This window comes from Apostichopus japonicus, chromosome 22 (assembly GCF_037975245.1).
Source record: "Apostichopus japonicus isolate 1M-3 chromosome 22, ASM3797524v1, whole genome shotgun sequence".
In the NCBI taxonomy this organism is placed as follows: domain Eukaryota; kingdom Metazoa; phylum Echinodermata; class Holothuroidea; order Aspidochirotida; family Stichopodidae; genus Apostichopus; species Apostichopus japonicus.
Genome location: NC_092582.1, coordinates 531421 through 555988, shown reverse-complemented (window position 1 = coordinate 555988; position 24568 = coordinate 531421). Strand labels below are relative to the sequence as shown.

The 24568-nt window shown below is 38.6% G+C and overlaps 1 protein-coding gene across 18 annotated transcripts in view; it reads left to right on the top strand.

The window, feature by feature from the left end:
• LOC139964060 (sushi, von Willebrand factor type A, EGF and pentraxin domain-containing protein 1-like) overlaps positions 1-24568 on the top strand; it is a 495975-nt gene that overhangs the window by 466362 nt on the left and 5045 nt on the right. For 12 of the 18 annotated variants that reach the window (XM_071965388.1, XM_071965391.1, XM_071965390.1 and 9 more), the window contains 10 exons: positions 528-716; positions 1004-1111; positions 3708-3782; positions 5572-5793; positions 6887-7141; positions 7763-7978; positions 13075-13374; positions 13621-13821; positions 18125-18298; positions 19376-19549. In XM_071965388.1, coding sequence (XP_071821489.1) covers positions 528-716; positions 1004-1111; positions 3708-3782; positions 5572-5793; positions 6887-7141; positions 7763-7978; positions 13075-13374; positions 13621-13821; positions 18125-18298; positions 19376-19549 — 1914 coding nt within the window. Of the gene's footprint in view, positions 1-527; positions 717-1003; positions 1112-3707; positions 3783-5571; positions 5794-6886; positions 7142-7762; positions 7979-13074; positions 13375-13620; positions 13822-18124; positions 18299-19375; positions 19550-21014; positions 21245-24568 lie in introns of those variants that run through there. The other 6 variants (XM_071965393.1, XM_071965395.1, XM_071965389.1 and 3 more) reach the window with 6 other exon arrangements.

Sequence of the window (24568 nt, the reverse complement as noted above, 5' to 3'; positions counted from 1 at the left end):
AGAAACCGAGTTTGTAAGACCAACATAGCGATCATAATTGCGACGCGACTTTTTCGAAAGTTGCTTTCCAATGAATTAAAACCTTACGTAAAAATTTCCATATCCATCACGGTAATTGAATTTATGTGTTCCTGTTACAATGTGGTACTCGGTAATTCGTAATAATTTTAAAACCCCCGAAGATCTACGAAGAAACGACAGAAAACATAATCTACAGCTACTGTCTCTCTTTCTATTTTTTTTCTGAAAGTTTTGCGTTGATACTTAATGAGTGATATTAACATTAAACATTTAAATATTACAATCTGCATAGTTACCACTTAGTTGTGTCCTCATCTAACCATAGAGGTTGTATAACCGCATATGAAGACGTTAACAAGCATTGCTATTTCACCATCACTTCCCGTCAGCGATTGTAACTCGAGCAAACAGAGTTGATTGTTTAAGCTCATTGTTGAATATACTTATTGCTACACCGCATTATCACGTATTGTCGATAATAACAATGTACACGTATAATTCCATAGCAAACTGCCAACCAGTACTTGATGAAGAAGGCAGAGAAATAGAATATTTTGATGATCGGTCATACGTCCACGGATCAAACCTGACAGTTTCATGCGATCATGACGACGACACTGTTCTTATAGGAAGTATGACATCAAGATGTGATAATGGAACTTGGAATCCTCCCGTGGGAAAATGTCTTGTTAATGGTAAGAAACGTTGGCTGTGTACTAAGAAAATTACTCCTCAGTAATACGATTAACATTCTAATGCATCCATTTACATATCATTTGCTTTCCTTATTGTTATAAAATATAACACAAAGGCGTAATCTATGCATCACAAAATAAAAAATACCGGAAATTCAGAAAGTGTTTACATTGTTCGGAGTATTATATACAACTGCAAATTCATACATATACATGAATCGTTGTTGTGTACTTGTCATTCTTTGACAACGTATTTCATGTGTTGAACCTTTTATTGTCATTCTCAGTTGCGAAAAATAAGAGAGCATATCAAGGATCGAAAGCGTACGGTGACAGTGGAGCCGACCTGGCAGTAAATGGCCTAACAGTTGAAAATGGAAGATGTTCACAAACACGTGAGTATAGCGGTGACGTGGAGTCGTCGATTTGAATTTGTATATTGATATGCATGTTAAACAAGGCGCATATGCTAATGTGTATCTATTTCGCAACATCTAACATGATGTTTAAGTCAAAAAATCTCACGGATATCACCAGAAATGCACATCGTGGAAGTATGGACTAACGTTGATGCACATTACACATGTTACCAGTCATTCATATAGTTACATTTACATAAAAAATATAATTAAAAGTTTCGACTCTCTATGAGCAGTAATATGTTTTAAAACTCCACATTTGGAATGACTTTGCTTGTAAAACCTTTCAACTACGAGGAATTTCCGCAGTCACTGTGTAACTCAATAACCCTTCATCACAAATGACTGCGCTAGAAATGAAATTGTCTATGACTCCCAGGAGCAAGAATTGGAGATTACAAAAACATAAATGTGGAGTAGTTAGAGCCCGTTCTGGTAGTAAAGATTTGAGGCAAGCTTAAAGGAGAATACCGTAGTTTAGTGGTGTCTAACACAGGGTTGTCCAACCTACGGCCCGCGGGCCACAGTCCGGCCCGCCGCACGGTTGCGTCCGGCCCGCAAGAAATGCTCTACGGTGCAAAATTTTAGTGAGCAGATTTATTGATAACAAATTGAAGCTTTATCGAACCTTCTGGGTCCAAAAAACTGCATACAGGTCAGTTTGTACAAGGGCGTAGGAACCGGGGGCTGGGGGAGCCAGCTCCCCCCCCCCCCCCAGTAAAAAATATGATGGGCGAAAGTATCATTCCGCTTCGCAAGTCAGAAAACCCCTTTTTAATTTCCAAATGAGAACATATATTATTTACAGAATGGAGTGGGTGTTGAAGTGTGCTATATATTGCACCAAATTGCACCTGAGGCCACCTGGAAATTCAAAAAAATTACAAAGGGGAGTGGACGCCACTGAGTTTGTGTGACAATCTCTCAGCGGAGGGGGCTGGACTTTATTCATCTGTCCTATCAGGAAGGAAATAAATCAGTGCGCTCCGCGCGCAGTGCTCACATTTTGTTGCCTTGGGCTTTGGGTAAAAAAAAAACGAAAAATCGAGCGAAGGGTTCATGCGGCCCGCTCCTTCATATTATCATTCCATGTGGCCCTCCTCTGCAAAAGGTTGGACAACCCTGGTCTAACATAAGCTCTGGTCTGTTCCATGCAGTGAGATAGGCGGGGATACAGTAGTTTAGTCAAACATAAGGACTTGTCTGTTCCTTTCATTTGGGATAAGCGGGGATACAGTAGTTTAGTGGTGTCTAACATGAGGCCTGGTCTGTACTTTCATTCGGATAGGCGGGGATACAGTACTTTAGTGGTGTCATACACGGGGCCTGGCCTGTTCCTTTCATTAAGATATGCGGGGATACAATAGTTTACTTGTGTCTAACATAAGGCCTAGTCTGTTCCTTTCAATTGTGGAAGGCGGGGGTACAGTACTTTAGTGGGGTCTAATATGAGGCCTGGTCTGTTCCTTTCATTTGTGATAGGCGGGGATACCGTTGTTTAGTGGTGTCTATTATGAGTCCTGGCCTGTTCGTTTCATTTGGGATAGGCGGGGATACAGTGAAGCGTCAGAACTCTTTGATAGTTTGACTAATGTGGGAAAATATGGTTTCATTGGAACGATCTTTTCAACGAACTGTAGAAATTTACAAAATTATGACTGCATTGTGTAAATGAAAATGGCGTCCTATTGCAAATTGGCATAAAAAAAATTCATAAAATATCATAAAACTTGGAAATTATTGAAATCTTCGTTTATTTAAAGTTTGGACAGTATAAATATGCAATACCAAATATTCCCCTATTCCACGACTCTATTATTTTGTATGAATATATCTCATAGGTTCATTCGATACTATGGATAAGGAGGTTAAGAACCTATACCTATTGTTCTATATGCAGCATGTAATAATTTAACTTCCTACCACACGGGGTTAGGTTCATGTTATTTTTTTCTGACATTTATATCTTTGAAATGTTTTTACTCTTTGAACTTGGCAATCTCAATGTAATAATCAAATATATTTGTCCCTTGCCACGTAATCTTTGATTTATGAACGGAATTACTCAACACCGATGGAATTAAAATCCAACTTTTTGCAGATTTCTTGATAATAGTAACGACTTTAGTGTTTGGAGCGATCGTGTATCCTTCAAAGCAGGCGACTATATTCATGCGACTTATTACGTTTGACTTCGTGACAACGTTCCCACTAAATTTGCACAGTAATACTCTGGCACTAAATTTGCTGTCCTCATTTACGGTGTTATTTGATACCACATGTAAAACAAGTAGATGGTTGAATAGACTCACCCCTTGCCCCCCCCCCCCCTTCACACAAACACGTAACAAAATTGATGTAAATGTTCAGAGTTTACATACGATTTCCAGAAACAAACAAAACATAAGTTGTATCAAACCTTTGACAATTAATCAGAATTAATTCATATTATTTAAATTAATTTCTCTATTTTCAAAGCACAGACTCCATAACGTTAATAAAGACACTGTTGCTCATGTCGCAGTAAAAATTTGCTACATTGATGTGCCTTTTTGTTTTACTTTTGTTACAGGAACAACAAACCAGTGGTGGTTTGTCGACTTGGGAGCCAATTTTACCGTGAGAGAAATACAAATTTATCACCATGGTAAATAATTTACTTCACTCTTCTTTCAGCTGTCTCCAAACATATGCACTTCAATCTACTTAGACTATAACAACTGCTTATATACTTGCACTGCGCCCCCAATTATCATTTACGGGTCCTTACTCTCTTCCTTCCAATCTGCTATTCCAACGCGTTTTCATCTATTTCGCAGCGTTTCGCAATTGTTTTGAAGAAGTCGCAAGATTCCCAGAACTTCCTCTCTTTACCTACTACAAGCATTGAGTTGAAAATTTCCTTATTTTTAACATGTCTTTTTCTCCCGGTTACGCAGCGTTTCTCTATTAAGTGTGTGTAGGTACCAGTTACACTAAGGCGTTATTTTGTAACTCGCCGTACTGGGGGCAGAACATTTCGTGACGGGTTTCTCAGTCCTGAAATTCTGGAAAAAGTTTTGATGTATGGTACACCTGGCCAAGTAGTCGCCCGTGAACGTTTTACCACGGTGTACGTACACTGATCGCTCATTTTCATCATGTTATTTTTTATAGCAATCAGAGTTTCATTTATTGTTGCAATAGTCACGCCCTTTTTCGCGCGATAGCTAGGCCAAAAAGCCTAGCGCACTAAGTCTTCGTCACATATGAGTGCAGTCGTGCCATCGGGTTAGCAGGATCGGCCACTACTACAGTATCCAGTTGTTCTGGTGTATCATTATCGATATATCATCGCGTACTTGGTTATAATGTTTTACTTCATATGTTCTTGTCATACCTAAGAAGGCAGCACCGATCAAGTGTGCAAAATCTTGCGTTTTGGGCCGGGGAGGACCCGTGTGCTATTTTTGTCACATCACGTCCGAGATTTGGAAGGATATTGACTTACGACGTCAAAAAATTTCGTCCCAAATTGAGCAGCTCCGGCCCTCATCCTCCTACAAGCCAGCTCCAGAGAGAGATGAAGAGCTCCGATAGGCTGCCTGTAGCTTGGTCTCATCTCTGGTAGTCGCAAAATGGAGTTAAAGTCAACCAGGCATTGAATTGAAGGGAAGGTCTATCACTAATAAGAGCAAAAGCAATCTCCTCCACCTAAAACAGAGATCAATTAGTTAAAGCTATTAGGGTCAGGAACGCATTTCCCCATGAGTTGACAGACAGTATTCGAAGACCGAAAACGTCTCTGGACCTGAGGTCAGGGCGTAGCTATTACACTTAGTTGTGTGTTATGTATATACTAGATGTATGTTCGAGCAATTATATCTTCATATTCATTGTTATGCGTCATAGGGCGTCACACTGTAACACTTGTTTTAACTTACGTCAGTCATCGTCATCGTCAGTCATCATATAATTAGTATTTTATAATCTTGATACCTCCAAACCATTCATAACCCAGTTGCGCCTTGCATAACGGTGACCCGTAAATGGACATTAGTTGCAAAAATGTTATCAGCAGTTTTAGGCTAGGTATAGAACGCAGAGCACATGGTTTGGAGACAGGCAAGTATCTCCTTTCGTAAAGACCCAAACCAGTTAGACTCGGGCGATGTAAGATGTCGACTTCTACAGAAGTAGTTGCACTCTTACAATGTTAACGAATTACTGTCAACGCAATTGTTACTGTTCATCGCTCCTTTTTAGTAGTACCTCGGTTCATATCGTGTACAACTATCACAGCTATGTAACTTATCTTAGAGGTCCTATACAGTCACGCTAACATGAAAATGCCTTGTTCTATACTCTTCGTTGTTGCTGCATTCCTTCTGATTTGGCATTTTCAAAAATGAATGAAATAAAACAGAGTTAATAAATTCTCAAATTTGTACCTTCAGATGATCAGAACACACTCTTAAATGCAGAAGTAAGAGTTGGACAGGAAGCAGGATCTGAGATCACTCAAAATACCCTCGTAGGTCGTGTAACCGATGTCAGCAGCAATCCAGTTAGAATTACAGTGAATGAAAATGTTGAAGGTCGCTTTGTCAGTGTGGATCATACTGGATCATCCGATCCTCTCGTATTATGTGAAGTTCAGATCTTTGGAGATCTATTAGGTATTTCTTCTTCTTCTTTCGTCGTGCTGTCGCGACAACAGTATCACCACTAATACATGGTAAAGCTGTAGTCAAACTTTAACACTAAACATTCTATAAAATGTAGTAACAAAATGTGAACTGTCATGATGAATCATTTTATCTGTTTTGTAAGATTTTTAGAGAATATTTTATCGCAACGAGACTCTCTTGAAAATAGACAAACATAATTTTCAATTTCAAATTTATTTCTCATATGTTTATACAAGATTAAAACAAATATTACATTGAAATAAGAAATATGAAGGAAACTAGATAAACAGCAAAGCTGTTATCTCAGCCAGTGATCAGGTAGAAATATAAAAGTAAAACAATGAAACACTTAAATTAACTAACCGGGAGTGAACTTCACAAGCAACATTCCACTGCCTCTGATGGAAGCTCAATTACAGCAATTTATTTACAACAAGTTAATAAGGCCTGTGATTGTTGATGAGAACTTCTATTTGTTCACTGAAATGAACAAATGGACTAATTCTAATTGATTTGTTTGTATTCTGAAGTAACAAATGTAGCCCCTGCACTTTTCTATACTCTATTCCCTGCGATATTTGTGTTGTTATTGGTGATACGTTACATACATCTTTGACTGAAAGATAATGTAAAGATTGTAACACCGGTTATTAGCCAAATATAAGTTTCATAACAGTACAACAAAACAACAGTTTCCAAAACCGTGAACTTTAAGGAGATCATAGCATTAACATTGGTTAAATATTAAATCTCCAATGTTTTATTGACAGAAAAACTGATAACGTTACGTTGTCTCATTTAATGCATCCAGTGGTATTTCAACTAGCCGAAAATCTACATATTGTAACCATGAATATCAAGATCTACATTTACAGGCATGATAGAAATGCTTTAGGGAAATTCGGTATTTTAGTAGGTAGTAGATTGTAGTAGTCAATTGTGTAAACAACCTCAAAGCCTACCCCCCCCCCCCTATGGTTGGGCATGTCTAACGTGTAATGAAGTTAAACAATTGCAATAAACATATTCCATATAGCGTCAGATTCACCATGATTATATCCATTACTTCATTTCTCGTCAGGTGATCCATGTGACAATGGATGTGTTGTTCCTAGATCATTAGCGAATGGTAGATATGGTGCTCCAATACGGTCAGAGATTAACTATCGTACAATCGATCCTGGTAGCTGTTTCAGGGATAATATACATTTGAGTGTATTATGTAACCCTGACAACAGTCTCATTGGAAGCCACTATTATACGTGTGATCAGAACACAGGTAAATTTGATTATCGCAACACAGGACACAGGGAGATGCTGTCGTATTGTGGATCAAGTAAGTGCTGTTAATTACTGACGTTTCTAATACAATTATCAGTGCTGTTATTTACTGACGTTTCTAATACAATTATCAAGTTTAATACTGCTGTCAAAAATAGTCTATTAAAACCGAAAGCCCACCTAAATAATCAAACTTTCGCAAATGGTTCTTTCACAACGAGGACTGTCTTCGCTGCCTTTGGTGACAATCGTTTGTGATAAAATCCGTGTTTGTAAACATTTATTGTCTAAATTTGTGTAGAGTGCAGTGTTTGTTACTGAGTGCAGCACGAGGGTTAAATTGTTATTGTCGAGAACCCTTGACTAATATGTTGAAAGATACGTTGGTGTCCATCATTGGTAATTTCTGTATTTTTGTATGATAATTTTGTCATAAGAATACATTTTTGATACCGTCTTGGCACTCTTTACTATAGTGCTCGTGTGCGTCCTCGATGTTTTCACTTTGAACGAAAATATATATATTTCAATGTTGCATCTGAATGGTAGACCATTTGGAAAGGCAATGGCCTGTATCTGGACCTTCGGGATTTGATTTAATTTTGTACCTTTCTAACATAACCAACCATTTACTAAGTTTTAATAAATATGAAATACATGGTTTATTGATACGTAGGTTGTCCAAGGCCACAAATCAACCTCAATGTTCTTTACTTTGTCGGAGAGAACAACGATCCAATCGGCGATCGCACAGCGTTCAATCAAGCTGAAGAGATTTATTCAAAGTGTGAAGATCCACGATATCAATTACACGTCGGTCATAACAGAAGGCGATGCCAACGTGGATTAACATGGACCCAAGGAGTATGGACTGGCAGTGCCCCAAGGTGTGGTAAGGAAAAATGCATGAACACAATAAAGTACACGTGCACCCACAGTAGCCGTGAGTGTTAGTGCAATGTATTATAACACTTATAGTATTAACGTATACTGCTTTGCATGCTTGCGACCAAAATTCAGCTTAGGTGCCGATTGTACTTGATAGGGTTCTAAATTAACTTCGACTCAATGCAGCATTAACAATGTTGACCCGATGTAACATAAATTTCATAATTAATCACAAACACTGAAATAACGGTAAAGCTTCGCAACACAATACGCGTTCGGCTTGTGTTACTTTAGATTACAGACACGCGGTCATTCGGTAACAGCTTCAAACACAGTTATTGAACCCAAACTGACCTACAACACCAGACACTCAAAGCTAGTACAGTAACTGTTGGTGCCACTTGTAACACATATTACCGTGTTACGAACAAAGTAGTCATTACTAATGCACGGTTGTGGGAAATGGACAGTAGTTGCTGCACCATCCAGTTAGTGCGAGTTCATCAATACGCGATTCTACAATGAAGTATAGTATCATGTCTAATGCACGGTTGTGTGACATGTACGGTAGTAGCTGTACCAGCTATGAGTATTGGCTATCTACATAGGCGTAAGAGCCCAATTTGATTTGGGGGGGGGGCGGGGCCTAATGACTTGCCCGAAAAATATAACCAAAATTTTCGCGTGCACCGCACGCGTTCAACATGTTAATGTGCATATCATATAGGCATGCATCGGATATTACATCGCATGCCAATAAACATACAATCATTTGCCGTGTTATTACCCTACCATATTGCTTAGAAATATTGGGGAGGTCGTTGCAATAATAATGATAATAATAATAATATCAGTTTAACCATTGAAAGCACATTGCAAATTAGTTTTCTTTCAGTAGGTGCCCGACAAAAACCTCATCATATTGTCCGAAATGCTCTTGAAATAATTTAACTCCTCAATGTGCCTTAAGCTGTAAAATAAAATATTGAGACTGTTCTTGAAATAATTCAACTCCTCAATGTGCCTTATAACTGTTATATTACATCTTGAGACTGTTCTTGGAATATTTCAACTCCTAAATGTGCCTTTAGCTGTTTAATTAAAATCTGTCTTGAATATCTCGCCGGTTTAACTCTTGAAGTTGTAATGTAAAATGACGCTGTTTAAAAAGAAAAGAATTATACCGGTGTTGTGGCCGAGTGAATAAAGGCGGTAGCATTTGAATCAGTTAAGCTTGGCTGTCTGGAGGTTCCGGGTTCAAAACCCGGCTGGGTCATAGTAAGGTGGGTTTTTCATCCAAGAGCAATCTACGGTTTTCCCATCTAAAATGACTTTCTTAATTAGAAAGATTCCTAATTTGAGTTACAAATGTTGAACTGGAAGCCACCCGACGTGTAAGTTGTAATCCATACGCCCTTGCGGGTTTCTCCCACATTTGTGGTCGCTTTAAGCGTCGTAAAAATTAATGCTGATTATTTTTTTTTCCTCCATTTATTCGAGATCTGCGTTCTAATGAAAATTGAAGATAACGTAATACTAATAAAAATAATATTATATCTCACAGTCACCAATGAAATACTACAAAATTATGTGATATATATATATATATATATATATATATATATATATATATATATATATATATATATATATATATATATTAATATATACCAGTTATACAATAGACCAGTTGTCTGACGATCGCTATAACGCGTGAAACTCCGAGTTACAACTACTAGTGTTCCACTAGTCTCAACTAGTATCAACATATATATATATATTTATATATTTTTATATATATAAATATATTTATATATATATATACACAGTGTTCGACTTATGGCCAAAAAATTGCATAGCAACAAATTTCGACAATTGCTATACAATATTTTTGTTGCATAGCAGTTCCCCAATATTGAATAGTAGTTTTGAAATTACCACAAACGGACCAAATGTTGGCGATCAATGTATTAACTAGAAAATGTTTGTTTATTATTATTATTTATACTAGTGTTGCTACGATAATCGTTTTCAATATCGGTATCGGCCGATATTTGCAATATCGGCAGCATATCGGTATCGGTAAAATTTTGCCTAATTGCCGATAACAGCAAACCGATATTGAACTTTTCTTTTTAACAGCAGAGCTACCTGTACTTATTTATACTTGCAATGATTTTTTAATCTGCCCAAGACGATCCATTTCTTTAGCGTCAGTTAAACTCAGATTCATTTTCGATTAATATCCATGGAAACCTGACTCTCCGTAACATCTAAAAACACGTCTACGGCGCGCGAATATAGCCAATGACCTTCGTGAACCTTGGCCTACACACAGCATTAGTGCAGCATATATACACTGTACTAACCATTCATTTCCTCAAAGGCCTTCGTGAAAACCTTGAACATGATGCCTACAGTAACTGCACAGTTCAGCAGTGTTGGAAAACCCTGTTCAATTTCCCGCGAACACACTGCCGATTTCCCGCCGTTGTTCGCCTGCCTAGCACGCGTAACGTGCGAGCATAAAGGCGTGGTGTCCAGGGGCCCGTCTTAGGGCTATGGTGGGGTCATGGGTAGAACCCCTCGTGGGGATCCTGGGGGCGAAAGCCCCCGAAAATTGTTGTAATTTTTTGAGATGTCTGGCGATGAAAAAATTCGCAGTTGAGGATGCAAAATACTGACAACTTTTTTTATTTAAATTGTCACGAAACTGATGAAAAATTTAAAATGACAAGTTAAAGTAGCTATATCATGTTATAAAATAAAAAGAGATTTAATCTGTCTTTCAATCTTTAAAAAGTGCAACTTACAAAACTTCCGATATTATGAAACAAACAACGTTCAGCAAAGCCCCGTTTCTAGACCGCCTAACAATGAATAGCGTGCACTATGCGTACATTTTTACAACTGCAGTGTTTAACCCTATACCCAACTACTGTACCACGGTACATGTGCTGCGAATTTGCGCAGGTACCTTCCCAACAACTGTGAGCTCATCCCCTGTGTAACACCTGTTTGTTAACATTTTTTTGGCACGTTGCCAGGGAACCTTTTAGTTACGTGAGATCCGTAACCGCCGAGGTGGTTAGGCTATTTGCTTTACACTTAAACTATAGGATATTATTTTTTTCAGCTTTTTTTTCGCTAAACGGTCAAGTGAATAAGTTGTACATTGAGTATAAACTCAATAAATTATAACTTCTACATTGTGATCAACAGTTCGTAAGTTAAGGTTTGAGTGTTTGCTCCCAAATCTGACTAAGAATTTGTATCGCACAAATCGGCACAATGTGCGATGCTGATTTGGAAACGTCTCGCAAGTTTGTCGTTTTGGATCGCATTTTGCGATGCGATACCGGAAAAATCGAACACTGTATATACATATATATATATAGATAGATAGATAGATAGATAGATAGATAGATAGATAGATAGATAGATAGATAGATAGATAGATAGATAGATAGATAGATAGATAGATAGATAGATAGATAGATAGATAGATAGATAGATAGATAGATAGATAGATAGATAGATAGATAGATAGATAGATAGATAGATAGATAGATAGATAGATAGATAGATAGATAGATAGATAGATAGATAGATAGATAGATAGATAGATAGATAGATAGATAGATAGATAGATAGATAGATAGATAGATAGATAGATAGATAGATAGATAGATAGATAGATAGATAGATAGATAGATAGATAGATAGATAGATAGATAGATAGATAGATAGATAGATAGATAGATAGATAGATAGATAGATAGATAGATAGATAGATAGATAGATAGATAGATAGATAGATAGATAGATAGATAGATAGATAGATAGATAGATAGATAGATAGATAGATAGATAGATAGATAGATAGATAGATAGATAGATAGATAGATAGATAGATAGATAGATAGATAGATAGATAGATAGATAGATAGATAGATAGATAGATAGATAGATAGATAGATAGATAGATAGATAGATAGATAGATAGATAGATAGATAGATAGATAGATAGATAGATAGATAGATAGATAGATAGATAGATAGATAGATAGATAGATAGATAGATAGATAGATAGATAGATAGATAGATAGATAGATAGATAGATAGATAGATAGATAGATAGATAGATAGATAGATAGATAGATAGATAGATAGATAGATAGATAGATAGATAGATAGATAGATAGATAGATAGATAGATAGATAGATAGATAGATAGATAGATAGATAGATAGATAGATAGATAGATAGATAGATAGATAGATAGATAGATAGATAGATAGATAGATAGATAGATAGATAGATAGATAGATAGATAGATAGATAGATAGATAGATAGATAGATAGATAGATAGATAGATAGATAGATAGATAGATAGATAGATAGATAGATAGATAGATAGATAGATAGATAGATAGATAGATAGATAGATAGATAGATAGATAGATAGATAGATAGATAGATAGATAGATAGATAGATAGATAGATAGATAGATAGATAGATAGATAGATAGATAGATAGATAGATAGATAGATAGATAGATAGATAGATAGATAGATAGATAGATAGATAGATATATATTTATATATATATATATATATATATATATATATATATATATATATATATATATGTATAGTGTAATGAGCTGGAAAATCAAGAACAGTGAAAAAACTTCCAGCCTCCACTGGGATTTGAACCTGGGCCTCCCGTTCTGTACGCGGACACCCTAACCAACTAGGCTATGGACGCTGAGTGTATGTCCAGAGGTTCGAAGCCGGTTAGGAAGGTCGTAATACCACTGTAGGCGTTTGTCACCTGTATCGAACTATACTAGTTCTGTTTTTGGTGACATATTTAGCAATACTCTAGAGATGAAACATGAATCTATGATACTATACATGAAAATCGTAATGAGTTGGAAAATCAAGAACAGTAAAAAAACTTTCAGCCTCTACCGGGATTCGAACCACGGGCCTTCCGTATATATATATATATATATATATATATATATTTAGGCTATATATATATATTTATATATTTTGATATTAGTTGATATTATTATTTACGCTTTTACAGATATATCCCAGTTACATATGGACATTTCACCGAAAACGTCATTAACAATCAGTCCATCAGGCCAGTTTGTATTGGTAATCCCGATGGATGAGGTGACCATCAGTTGCAGGAATCGATTCAACGGTGCACAGTTAAGTGGGGATACACGAATAAGAAAGGACGGCGAAGATACACATGGAGAACGATCCGATGACACTTCTGTCTTTCGTCTTGTAATCATAAACCCTACAGCAGAAGATAGTGGAATATACACCTGTTTGAGTAGTGGATTGAGTCATTCAATAAGCGTCGCTTTTGAAGGTAAGTGTTCTTGGCATATTATATGTAGAGCATCTGTAGCTTTTTCAAATGGAAAAAAGTAATCCATCTTCAACAGTATAGTTAACCGTAACAGAGATATCATGATTATATGTTCCCAATATGTTACTAAACCAAGAAAAGTTCAACGGCTTCTTGAAAATTCCAATTGCTGTCAATAAGCAAAGACTCTATTTAGCTACCTTGCGAACACACATGTACTTGATTCATCTTACTTTGTTTCTCCAGAAACCCCTGTTTGTTCGAGCCCCGCGACCAATCCGCATGTTGCTGTACTCGTCGGAGAAAATAACTTGCCAATAGCGAGCCGTGTGTCCTTCTCTGAAGGTGAAAGACTAACGTTTTGGTGTGAAGGTGATATGACTTTAGTCGGCGCGAATAGCATTGAATGCATTGAAGGACAATGGACCGGACGTACCCCAACATGTGGTAAGAGACAACCTGGCATCTTGCTTTGAAAACAGGGACTCACGGAAAGGACTTTTGACCATGTGCAGCTATTATGTCTCCAGTTGATCGATGTTAGAAATAATAAATATTGGGTTAAACAGCATAGCATATATGTATTATTCCTCTTTATTATTTGGAATTTCATCTCAAAGATTGAGTCTCACACAATCTTAACTCCCGATTTGCTATCGAACCGATCTGGAACAGGTCTGTGTCACACTTAAACCACAAACCACTGCTATCATGCTGACGTATATATATATATATATATATATATATATATATATCAGGCGCGTATCCAGGATTTTCAAATCCGGCGCGAATTACTATCTAAGCGGAGCGCCACCATCGGTTGGCGCGCAGCGTACAAGAAAATTTCTTGTTTTGAAACCCCCCAAGATCACCGGAAACGGCACTTCTCGGGCTTGAAATGACCAACCAGATGTACACTTTTTGCCTGAGAACCAAGTATTTCCTAATAGTTTTTTTTTTCCATCCATAACCTTTTTGAAGATTGTCAACCCGGCACACATCATGTTCGACCTGATCGCATCTCCTGTGGGTCTTTGCTTTTGTAGGTGATTCTACGTCGCGGCCCACAATACCCATCAGCCCCACTTTTCAAGGTTTTAAGCCCCATATTTGTTCAGAATTTGAAAATTCACATTTCTCGTGAATAAACTCACTTCAAAACATACCCATAATGTTGTACAAAATTTCATCTATGGACAACCAATATAGAAAAACTTCCCCTCAACCCCTAACAGACCGGTCAAAATTGCACGAGTAGAGGGAAGTGTGATGCAGAATGTTGGTCAGAAATTTTCTAAACAGACACAGTTAATTTATTGGTGTACAAATTTTGCAACCTCTTATTACGGCTATTATAAAACTTGGTTGAAGGAAATGAAAAAATAGCAGATATTTCCGAAAGCGAACACTGCACACATAGGCGTAGGAGGCGTGGCGGCAGTGGCGGAGCTAGGGGTATTGGTCAGGAGTGGCGAGAATGGTCTGTAGGGGCGCTTTCGACACTATCTAAGCGGAGCGCCACCACTGGTTGGCGCGTAGCGTACAGAAAATTTTTGAGTAAAAATATTCCCTAGATCGCCGGAAATGACCCTTTCCGGGCCTGGCTAATTTGCAGATAAACGAAGAATAAGGTGTCATCGCCAAATTACACCAACACCGTATGGACGCTCCGCCACTGCGCGGCGGGGGTGCAGCCCCTAATTCGCCATTACTAATGTAAAAGAGAGTTTTGACATAATTGGACCTCCATGCTTTTTATACATCTACATGAGACATGTCGTTGTTTACATTAGCATCCCGCGGTATACTGCGCAATTTTAACGGACCGTACGGTACATGATGGCATGCGATGTAATAACTGATGCTTGCTTATATGATATTGACATGAACACGTTGAACGCGCGCGAAGCGCTCGAAAACTTTTGGTTATTTTTCAGGCAAGTCGGACAGTTTTGAGGCTTTTCATCCTGGAACGCCATTTTCATGCTCACTGATATGATGTGATATCTGCTGTTTGAATTACAAATTCGAACAGGCGCGTAGCGAGGAATTTGCCAAGGGAGGGGCGAATCCTGTAGGCAAATTATCTAAGCGTAGCGCCACCATAGGTTGGCGCGAAGCGTACAAGAAAATTTTGGCCGAAAATGCCTCCCAGATCGCTGGAAATGACACTTCCCAGACCTTGTAAGTTGCCTCTAAGCACTTTCTATTTTGAAATTACTTAGCGATATCATTTTAAAAAATGCTGAATGGGGAGGGGGGCGGGCGGTCGCCCCCATCCCAAAATGCGTCATGTTCCCCGACGAAACGGTCGAGTTCAAGACCAGCCACAGTTGGTTTCAGAGCACAATTCTACACACGCGTTATGATAGACCATATATAGTATATATATAGATCATTAGTCAGAGAGGAAAATGGAAACGTCAAAAAATGGAGTTGTCGGTGTAACGGGTAGGGAGAGTCACACTTTTACGAAATTTGATCCGTCACAGGCTACCCTTCAGCGCTGTAATGAAGTCACTGTTCCTCTTTCTCCTCCCGGTGTCTTCGCGTTTTTCTTTTACTCCCTCCTTTTTCTTTCTTTCTTCTTTTTCTTTTCCCTTCCTTCCTCTCCTCCTCCTCTTTTTTCCCCTTTTTTTTCCTTTTTTCTTCTCTTTTTTTTCTCTCCTCTTTTTCTTACCCGGGGGGCGCGCGCCCCCAACGCCCCCCCCTGGATACGCACCTGTATATATATATATATATATATATCTTTAGGATGTGTGAGCTTAACAACTTAAGCTGTTCGAGGTATGATCGTTACCTTTGAATGTATGGAGGAGATTCATTGTCACCTACAACAGCAAGGTACAAATTTGCGTGTTCGAATGGAGGCTATCCGACCAATATAAAGACACAGTAAAAGAAATTCAACAACACATTCAAGTATAAGCTTGATAATAAATGTAAATCCTCAAAGTTACACAAAGTTTTGTCTTCCTTTAATTAATCATTGGGAATATTGCTAAATTATCAATACCTTTGATTCAAATATTAACCAGGTAATAGAATGTAGTTCAGTTACTACGCAACATTGAAACAACTTGCACAAGATTAACAAATGTTGGGTGTTTCTGTATAGATTGTATTTTACACTGTTACGCTAACTCAATACCACAATACCCATAAACGGTTCGTTTACCCTAGACAAGCTAAGTAATACCTCATACATAAATAATGTTGGTTTTACAACATAATATTAAAAGTAGTTTCTTGTGACCACGAAATTGTCTATTAAAGTTCAACGACGTTCATTGTCCTTCGCTTCTCAGTGTGTTAATGTTTTCGTGGCCATAGAGATCTTTACACCAGACATTTAAGGTTGATTAGGCTGAATCCGGTGAAAGTAACGAGTGGGATCCAAATTAATCCCAAACGGATATACAAGGGACAGATGATAACATGTTGTCCTCCCTTGACAAGGCCCGTTGTACAGCTGCAGTAATGTATACCACTTTCAAATACTGCCATGAAACAACTGCCCTTACGGACTCTATCAGATTCTGGTACCCAGGCGAAGCTTCTCAACACACTTCGTGCTGCCAATGAATTCCAAATTCACACTTTTATGGCCCAGGCTAATATGGGCTTTACGAAAATGCACTATATCTCTTGCCATGTGTTGAAACAGAAAAAAAACGAGCGCCTTACCAAGAGAGACACATAAAATCATATGACTCCTTACAGCATGATGTTTCATCTAAGAGTGAGTTGTTTGCTCCAAACTAGCCTACATGAATTGGCTAATCCATTGTAAAGAAAATACTCGCATCTATTAGCACAGATTGTAAAGAAAATATGTCGCATCTATTAGCGCAGATTGTTAAGAAAATATTTCGCATCTACAAGCACAGATAGTAAGGTCACCTGGACATTGAGCAATTCTGTAGCATGCTCAATCTACCCATACACATGTCTATATAATGCTAAAACGTAACTTGTTTGGAGGTTATAGATATGGTGTGATGTTACTTTCAACTACACTGACAAAAGGCCACCATTAACTATAATGTCACAGATTGCTCTTTTTATGCTCTAAAAGTGGATGCAAGTTTCCAATAATCTTCTATTGATATGATATTAAAAAAGGCTACTAAACTTTTGATTTAATTCAACAGTAGGTCTAGACGAAGGCTGAAAATTTCAAATGTTTTAAGGCTCCATTTAAGTTGGTTAAACAGTCATGTTGAGGCACAGCCGAATCTGCTTAAATTCAAACATGGCCAACTGTGACTTTTCAGAAAAAAGTGAAGGTTTGTTGTTATTCTAAAGCTGTCTGTCATTAAGCTGTCTGTAAATGTTACGTTCTAAGCTAATTAGAATGATATCATGAACATGCATACTTACATTTCCTCGCTTAGTTGAAAACTTCGCGCAACACTGTCAGTGGCTACTCAGGACTACCAAGATGAGGTGAAGTTCTAACAATCCTCTGGATGATTTACAGGCTCAGAAGGCTCAATAACGGTTCAAGCTACTACCAAAATCAGTGGGGTGGTGGTGGGATTAAGAATATCAAGCCCATCTTTGAAATCATGTGCATGTTTCTGGTGTATCTGTATGAAAGGCATGTATTTGGAGTGGTCATATCATGCATATCTGACGTAACACTACACACTCGAGGTTGTGACAAAAAACTCTGCATGTGTATTATCAGTCTAAAACTTGACTATTTGCATAATATTTTGATTGTTACTTTATACTTGTCCATCAGCTGTGCGATGTCCAGCGCTTACTACACCAGTAAATGGTCGCAAAGATGGTTTTGGAACTGGATATAATGATAGAGTGGCATTTACGTGTGATCAAGGATTTAGCCTTAATGGGGAGTCTGTCCTCACTTGCCAGAGTGATGGAACGTGGAGCGCAGATGTTCCTGAATGCACGGGTGAGTTGAAATTGGCGACCTATGTTATTAACATTATAATATGCCTTGAGATCGTTTCTAAAAGACTTGGACTCGGACGAGGCTGTGTAGAAAGGACCCGAGTATGGGTATATTGGCAGTAGATCTGACATTAACAATCGTTATTTTCTGGTTTACATCAACATTTTTTTCTTCAATTTCTCGTGGACTATACAAGCAAGGGAAGCGACATAAGATCACTATGCCCGATCTAATACATTCCCCATTCCAACATGTATGCCGGAGCGTCAATCAGTACTGGAAACATGTCCCATTCCTAGCATCTTTGATACTGCCCTACCAACATCTGAACCACTCGATTGTGTTCAGTTTGTTACAGTCGGGTATACAAAACTTGTTAACTGTAAACATGGACATGCATGGACTCGGACTTGCTTTCAAGTGAATTACAAGGTCACATTTGTATTTATGTCAAACACATCGCTCCAAATGTCTCGAGAATATATTCCCAAAGCTAAATCTGTAATACAAAACTATATACATCTTCTGTAAGCATTCATATTAACACAGGGGTTCCTTAACTGGAGTGCATGAACCTCCAGGGGTGCGTGAGTCCATCCCAGGGGTTTCTTGAAACGTTTCTGAATGTCAAATATAGAGTACTTTTGTTTGAACGAAAATCTGATAAATCATATAATTTAGTAATGTACAAAAGTCGTGCCTATCGACAAACTCTTTTCGCGTTTCATACGCATATGTTGCCATAGCAGAACCGTGCTGTGCATGTGATGAATTACTGAATCATGAAACAGACATATGACGTATGAATTTGGTGAAGTTGGTGTTTTAACATGATATACCAGTTCAATATTACACCATGAACTTGATCTTTTACGAAGCACTGTTATGCGTATTATAGTATAAGAATGACTCAGATAGTGACTCGTAAAGCATGTATTTTGGAGTAGTCATATCATGCATATCTGACGTAACACTACACACTCGAGGTTTTGACGAAAGACTCTTCATGTGAATTATCAGTCTAAAAATTGACTGTTTGCATAATATTTTGATTGTTACTTTATATTTGTACATCAGCTGTGCAATGTCCAGCGCTTACTACACCAGTAAATGGTCGCAAAGATGGTTTTGGAACTGGATATAATGATAGAGTGGAATTTACGTGTGATCAAGGATTTAGCCTTAATGGGGAGTCTGTCCTCACTTGCCAGAGTGATGGAACGTGGAGCGCAGATGTTCCTGTGTGCACAGGTGCGTTGAATTTGGCGACCTATGTTATTAACATTATAATATGCCTTGAGATCGTTTCTAAAAGACTTGGACTCGGACGAGGCTGTGTGGAAAGGACCCGAGTATGGGTATATTGGCAGTAGATCTGACATTAACAATTGTTATTTTCTGGTTTACATCAACATTTTTTTCTTCAATTTCTCGTGGACTATACAAGCAAGGGAAGCGACATGAGATCACTATGCCCGATCTAATACATTCCAACATGTATGCCGGAACGTCAATCAGTACTGGAAACATGTCCCATTCCTAGCATCTTTGATACTGCCCTACCAACATCTGAACCACTCGATTGTGTTCAGTTTGTTACAGTCGGGTATACAAAACTTGTTAACTGTAAACATGGACATGCATGGTCTCGGACTTGCTTTCAAGTGAATTACAAGGTCACATTTGTATTTATGTCAAACACATCGCTCCAAATGTCTCGAGAATGTATTCCCAAAGCTAAATCTGTAATGCAAAACCAGATACATCTTCTGTAAGCATTCATATTCACACAGGGGTTCCTTAACTGGAGTGCAAAAACCCCCAGGGGTGCGTCCCAGGGGTTTCTTGAAACGTTTCTGAATGTCAAATATAGAGTACATTTGTTTGAACGAAAATCTGATAAATCATATAATTTAGTAATGTACAAAAGTCGTGCCTATCGACAAACTCTTTTCGCGTTTCATACGCACATGTTACCATAGTAGTACCGTACTGTGCATGTGATAAATTACTGAATTATGAAACTAACACAGGCCGCATGACTTTGGTGAAGTTGGTGTACGCATGACAGTACGTCGTGAAGATAAACATTTGAGAAAGTAACTGAAAATGTTGGCCAAGAAGTTATTATTATTATTTTGGAAATTCCCAAAAACCTCCATTTTGCCCAACACAATGGAAAGTTAGCATAAATTCATGCTTGAAAATTGTTGTTATGTGACAACATTCTTGAAACGTTTCTGAATGTCAAGTATAGAGTACTTTTGGTTGAACGAAAATCTGATATATAATATAATTTAGTAATGTACAAAAGTCGTGCCTATCGACAAACTCTTTTCGCGTTCCATACGCATATGTTGCCATAGTAGTACCGTGCTGTGCATGTGATAAATTACTGAATTATGAAACAGACACATGCCGTATGAATTTGGTGAAGTTGGTGTTTTAACATGAAGTTGGTGTTTTAACATGATATACCAGTTCAATATTACACCATGAACTTGATCTTTTACGAAGCACTGTTATGCGTATTATAGTATAATAATGACTCAGATAGTGACTCGTAAAGCATGAATTTTGGAGTGGTCATATCATACATATCTGACGTAACACTACACACTCGAGGTTTTGACGAAAGACTCTTCATGTGAATTATCAGTCTAAAAATTGACTGTTTGCATAATATTTTGATTGTTACTTTATATTTGTACATCAGCTGTACAATGTCCAGCGCTTGATACACCAGTAAATGGTCGCAAAGATGGTTTTGGAACTGGATATAATGATAGAGTGGAATTTTCGTGTGATCAAAGATTTACACTTAATTGGGAGTCTGTCCTCACTTGCCAGAGTGATGGAACGTGGAACGCTGTTCCTGTGTGCACAGGTGCGTTGAATTTGGCGACCTATGTTATTATCATTATTTTATGACTTGAGTTCGTTTTTAAAAGACTTGGACTAGGACGAGGCTGTGTAGAAAGGACCCGAGTATGGGTATATTGGCAGTAGATCTGACATTAACAATTGTTATCTTTTGGTTTACTCCAGCATCTTTTTTTTTTTGCAAATTCTCGTGGACTATACAAGCAAGAGAAGCGACATGAGATCACTATGCCCGATCCAGTACATTCCCCCATTCCAACCTGTATGCCGGAGCGTCAATCAATACTGGAAACATGTCCCATTCCTAACATCTTTTGTACTGCCCTGCCACCATTTGAACCACTCGATTGTATTTTAAGTTGTTACAGTTGAGTATACAAACCTTGCTAACTGTAAACATGGATATGGACATGGACTCGGACTTGCTTCCAAGTGAATTACAAGGTCATACTTGTATTCATGTCAACCACATCGCTCCAAATGTCTCGAGAATATATTCCCAAAGCTAAATTTGTAATGCAAAACCAGATGCATCTTCTGTAAGCATTCATATTAACACATGGGTTCCCTAACCAGTGGCGGCGGAACCGGGGGGCTTGGGGGGGCTCAGCCCCCCCAATAAAAAAGTTGAGGGGCAAATGCATGATAAGCCCCCCCCCCCCCCCAATATTTACCAAGGCTCCGAAACGTATACATCTGCCCATTTTTCAATGCATACTTGTCGATCTGTCCGATGCACACGTATACTCTATAGGTGTAATAATTTTAGTAATTGCTGGGGGACCCTCGGCCCGTCCCTTGGCTATAGACCACATTGTCACCCCAACCGCGTCTTCACGCCCCGTGAAAAGTGGAAGTAGTGAGTGTGAGTACCGGTAAGCGTTACACAACTTCGTCTTAGGCCAATGACTTGCCTCATTTCAGCCAGTTCTCCAACATCCCCTTACTTAGTGGCGGATCGAGCGTCCATATATACAGTCAGGGGCGGATGCCCCCCCCCCCCTGACGGACTCAAATGGACTGCTGGCGCCTTTTTCAGCTTTTCACTACTTTTTACTTATTCGCGATTTTTGACTATTTTATTGCGCTCTCATATACCTATTGACATTTGTCATATTCTGTCGGTGTATTTTCCGACAAAATGGCGACGACACCTTTTTATTCTCCGTTTATATGCAAATTAGCAAGGCCCCGGAAAGGGTCATTTCCTGCAATCTCGGGAGTATCTTTACTCAAAAATTTTCTGTACGCTCCGCGCCAACCTGTGGTGGCGCTCCGCTTAGATAGTGTCGAAAGCGCCCCTACAGACCATTCTTGCCCCCCCCCCGACCAATACCCCTAGCCCCGCCACTGCCCTTACTACACTCAAAAACGTCTTTGCGAGTACACTACGAGTAATAGCTACTCTCTTAAAACACCATGGATTATAAAAATTACAATGTTTTTACAGACTTAACGTGCAATCTGAGAAATTGCAGGCTTGAGACCCATATTTTAGGGCCAGGTATTCGCAGCATAAAACACTCAGGAAGTGCCGTTTCCGGCCATCTGGGGGTTTGAAAAAACCCAAAATTTTCTTGTACGCTCCGCGACCACCGATGGTGGCGCTCCGCTTAGATAGTCTCCACACATTAGCCCCCCCCCCCAATAATTTTTCCGTTCCGCCGCGCCTGTCCCTAACTGGGGTGAATGAACCCCCAGGGGGTGCGTGAGTCCATCCCAGGGGTTTCGTGAAACGTCTCGGAATGTCAAATATAGAGTACGTTTTGTTGAACTCAATATAATATATCATTTAAACTAGTAATGTACAAAAATCGTACCTCTCGAAAAACTCTTTTCGTGTTCCATACGTATATGTTGCCATAGTAGTACCGTACCGTGCATGTGATACATAACTGAAGTTGAAACAGACACAGGCCGCATGTCTTTGGTGAAGTTGGTGTACGCATGACAGTACGTCGTGAAGATAAACAGCCGATAAAGTTACTGAAAGGCTAGCCAAAGTAATTATTATTACTTTGGAAATTCCAGATGACCTCCATTTTGCCCGACACAAAGGAAAGTTAGCATAAATTCATGCTTGAAAATTGTTGTTATGTGACAACATGCAGTCACTACCCTGTTTTAACATGATTAACCAGTTCAATATATTACACTATGAACCTGATCTTTAACGAAGTACTGTTATGCATATTATATAATAATGATAATAATAATCAGCAGTTATTTTTACGACGCTTAAGCGACCACAGATGTGGGAGAAGCCCGGAAGGGCATATCGATTACAACTTACACGTCGGGTGGCTTCCAATTCAACATTTTAACTCAAATTTGGAATCTTATCAATTTAGAAAGTCATTTCAGATGGGAAACCGTAGATTGCTCTTGGATGAAAAACCCACCTTACTATGGCCCGGCCGGGAATCGAACCCCGAACCTCCCGATTGCTAAGCCTCATTGCTTCAAATACCAACGCCTTTATCCACTCGGCCACAGCATAATATCATGGTCATATAATAATGACTCAGATAGTGTCTCGAAAAGTTGGGGGTTCATGGACAACTCTGACATCCCCAGGGGGTTCGTGGGGGGGGGGGTCAACTTAGGGAGACCCTGATTTAGGTAGAAGCTGAACCACTGTGGATGTGCCAGAACCAAAGAAATGCTTTGGAAGGAAATGCGTGTTTCCCTTATGACGTTAAAGCCGCTTCTCATATAGGGGTGTCTGGGAGTCCTTTACCAGAAATAAAATAGGCATCGAATTGTTAAGTTAGGTTTATATTAAGCTCACGACGCAATATTTGTAATAAATGCCTTTGTTTGTGTGAGTGGTTGTAAAGGAGGTAACTGTACTCCCTGGTGATGACATAATATTTCCCCGGTTGAATGTTACCACTCCTTATTCAGAACCATTTACTATCTTCTGAGAGGGCAGGAACGTCAGTAGACTACATCAGCGGTGTGAAATCACTTTTTGTGAAAATTGAGTCTTCATATTCAGGTTTCAGACCGGAACAAACAGTAAACCAGTATTGGGATTTTGGGATATTCTGTTATTATTGTAGGACCAGTGTACCCACGACAACATGTTATATATTTTTTACACTTAGAATTAGGTGTCTCTATGTCTATAATGCCGTGTACAACCATTAATTCCTTTGCTCTCTGAATTGTCACCATTGCATTGAAGATCATGAGATTTACACTGTGGTCCGTGGTCTGTGGCAAAGGAGCATGGAAATGATATAAACGTACAAATATGAACATCTAGAATGTGGAAAACGGAGAACAATCCATAACCACTCTGATCCGGCGCAACAGACGCCGAGGTATCTAATCAGAAAGAAAACCCCAGCTCCCCAGCCTGACGAAGATGGTGGATATAGG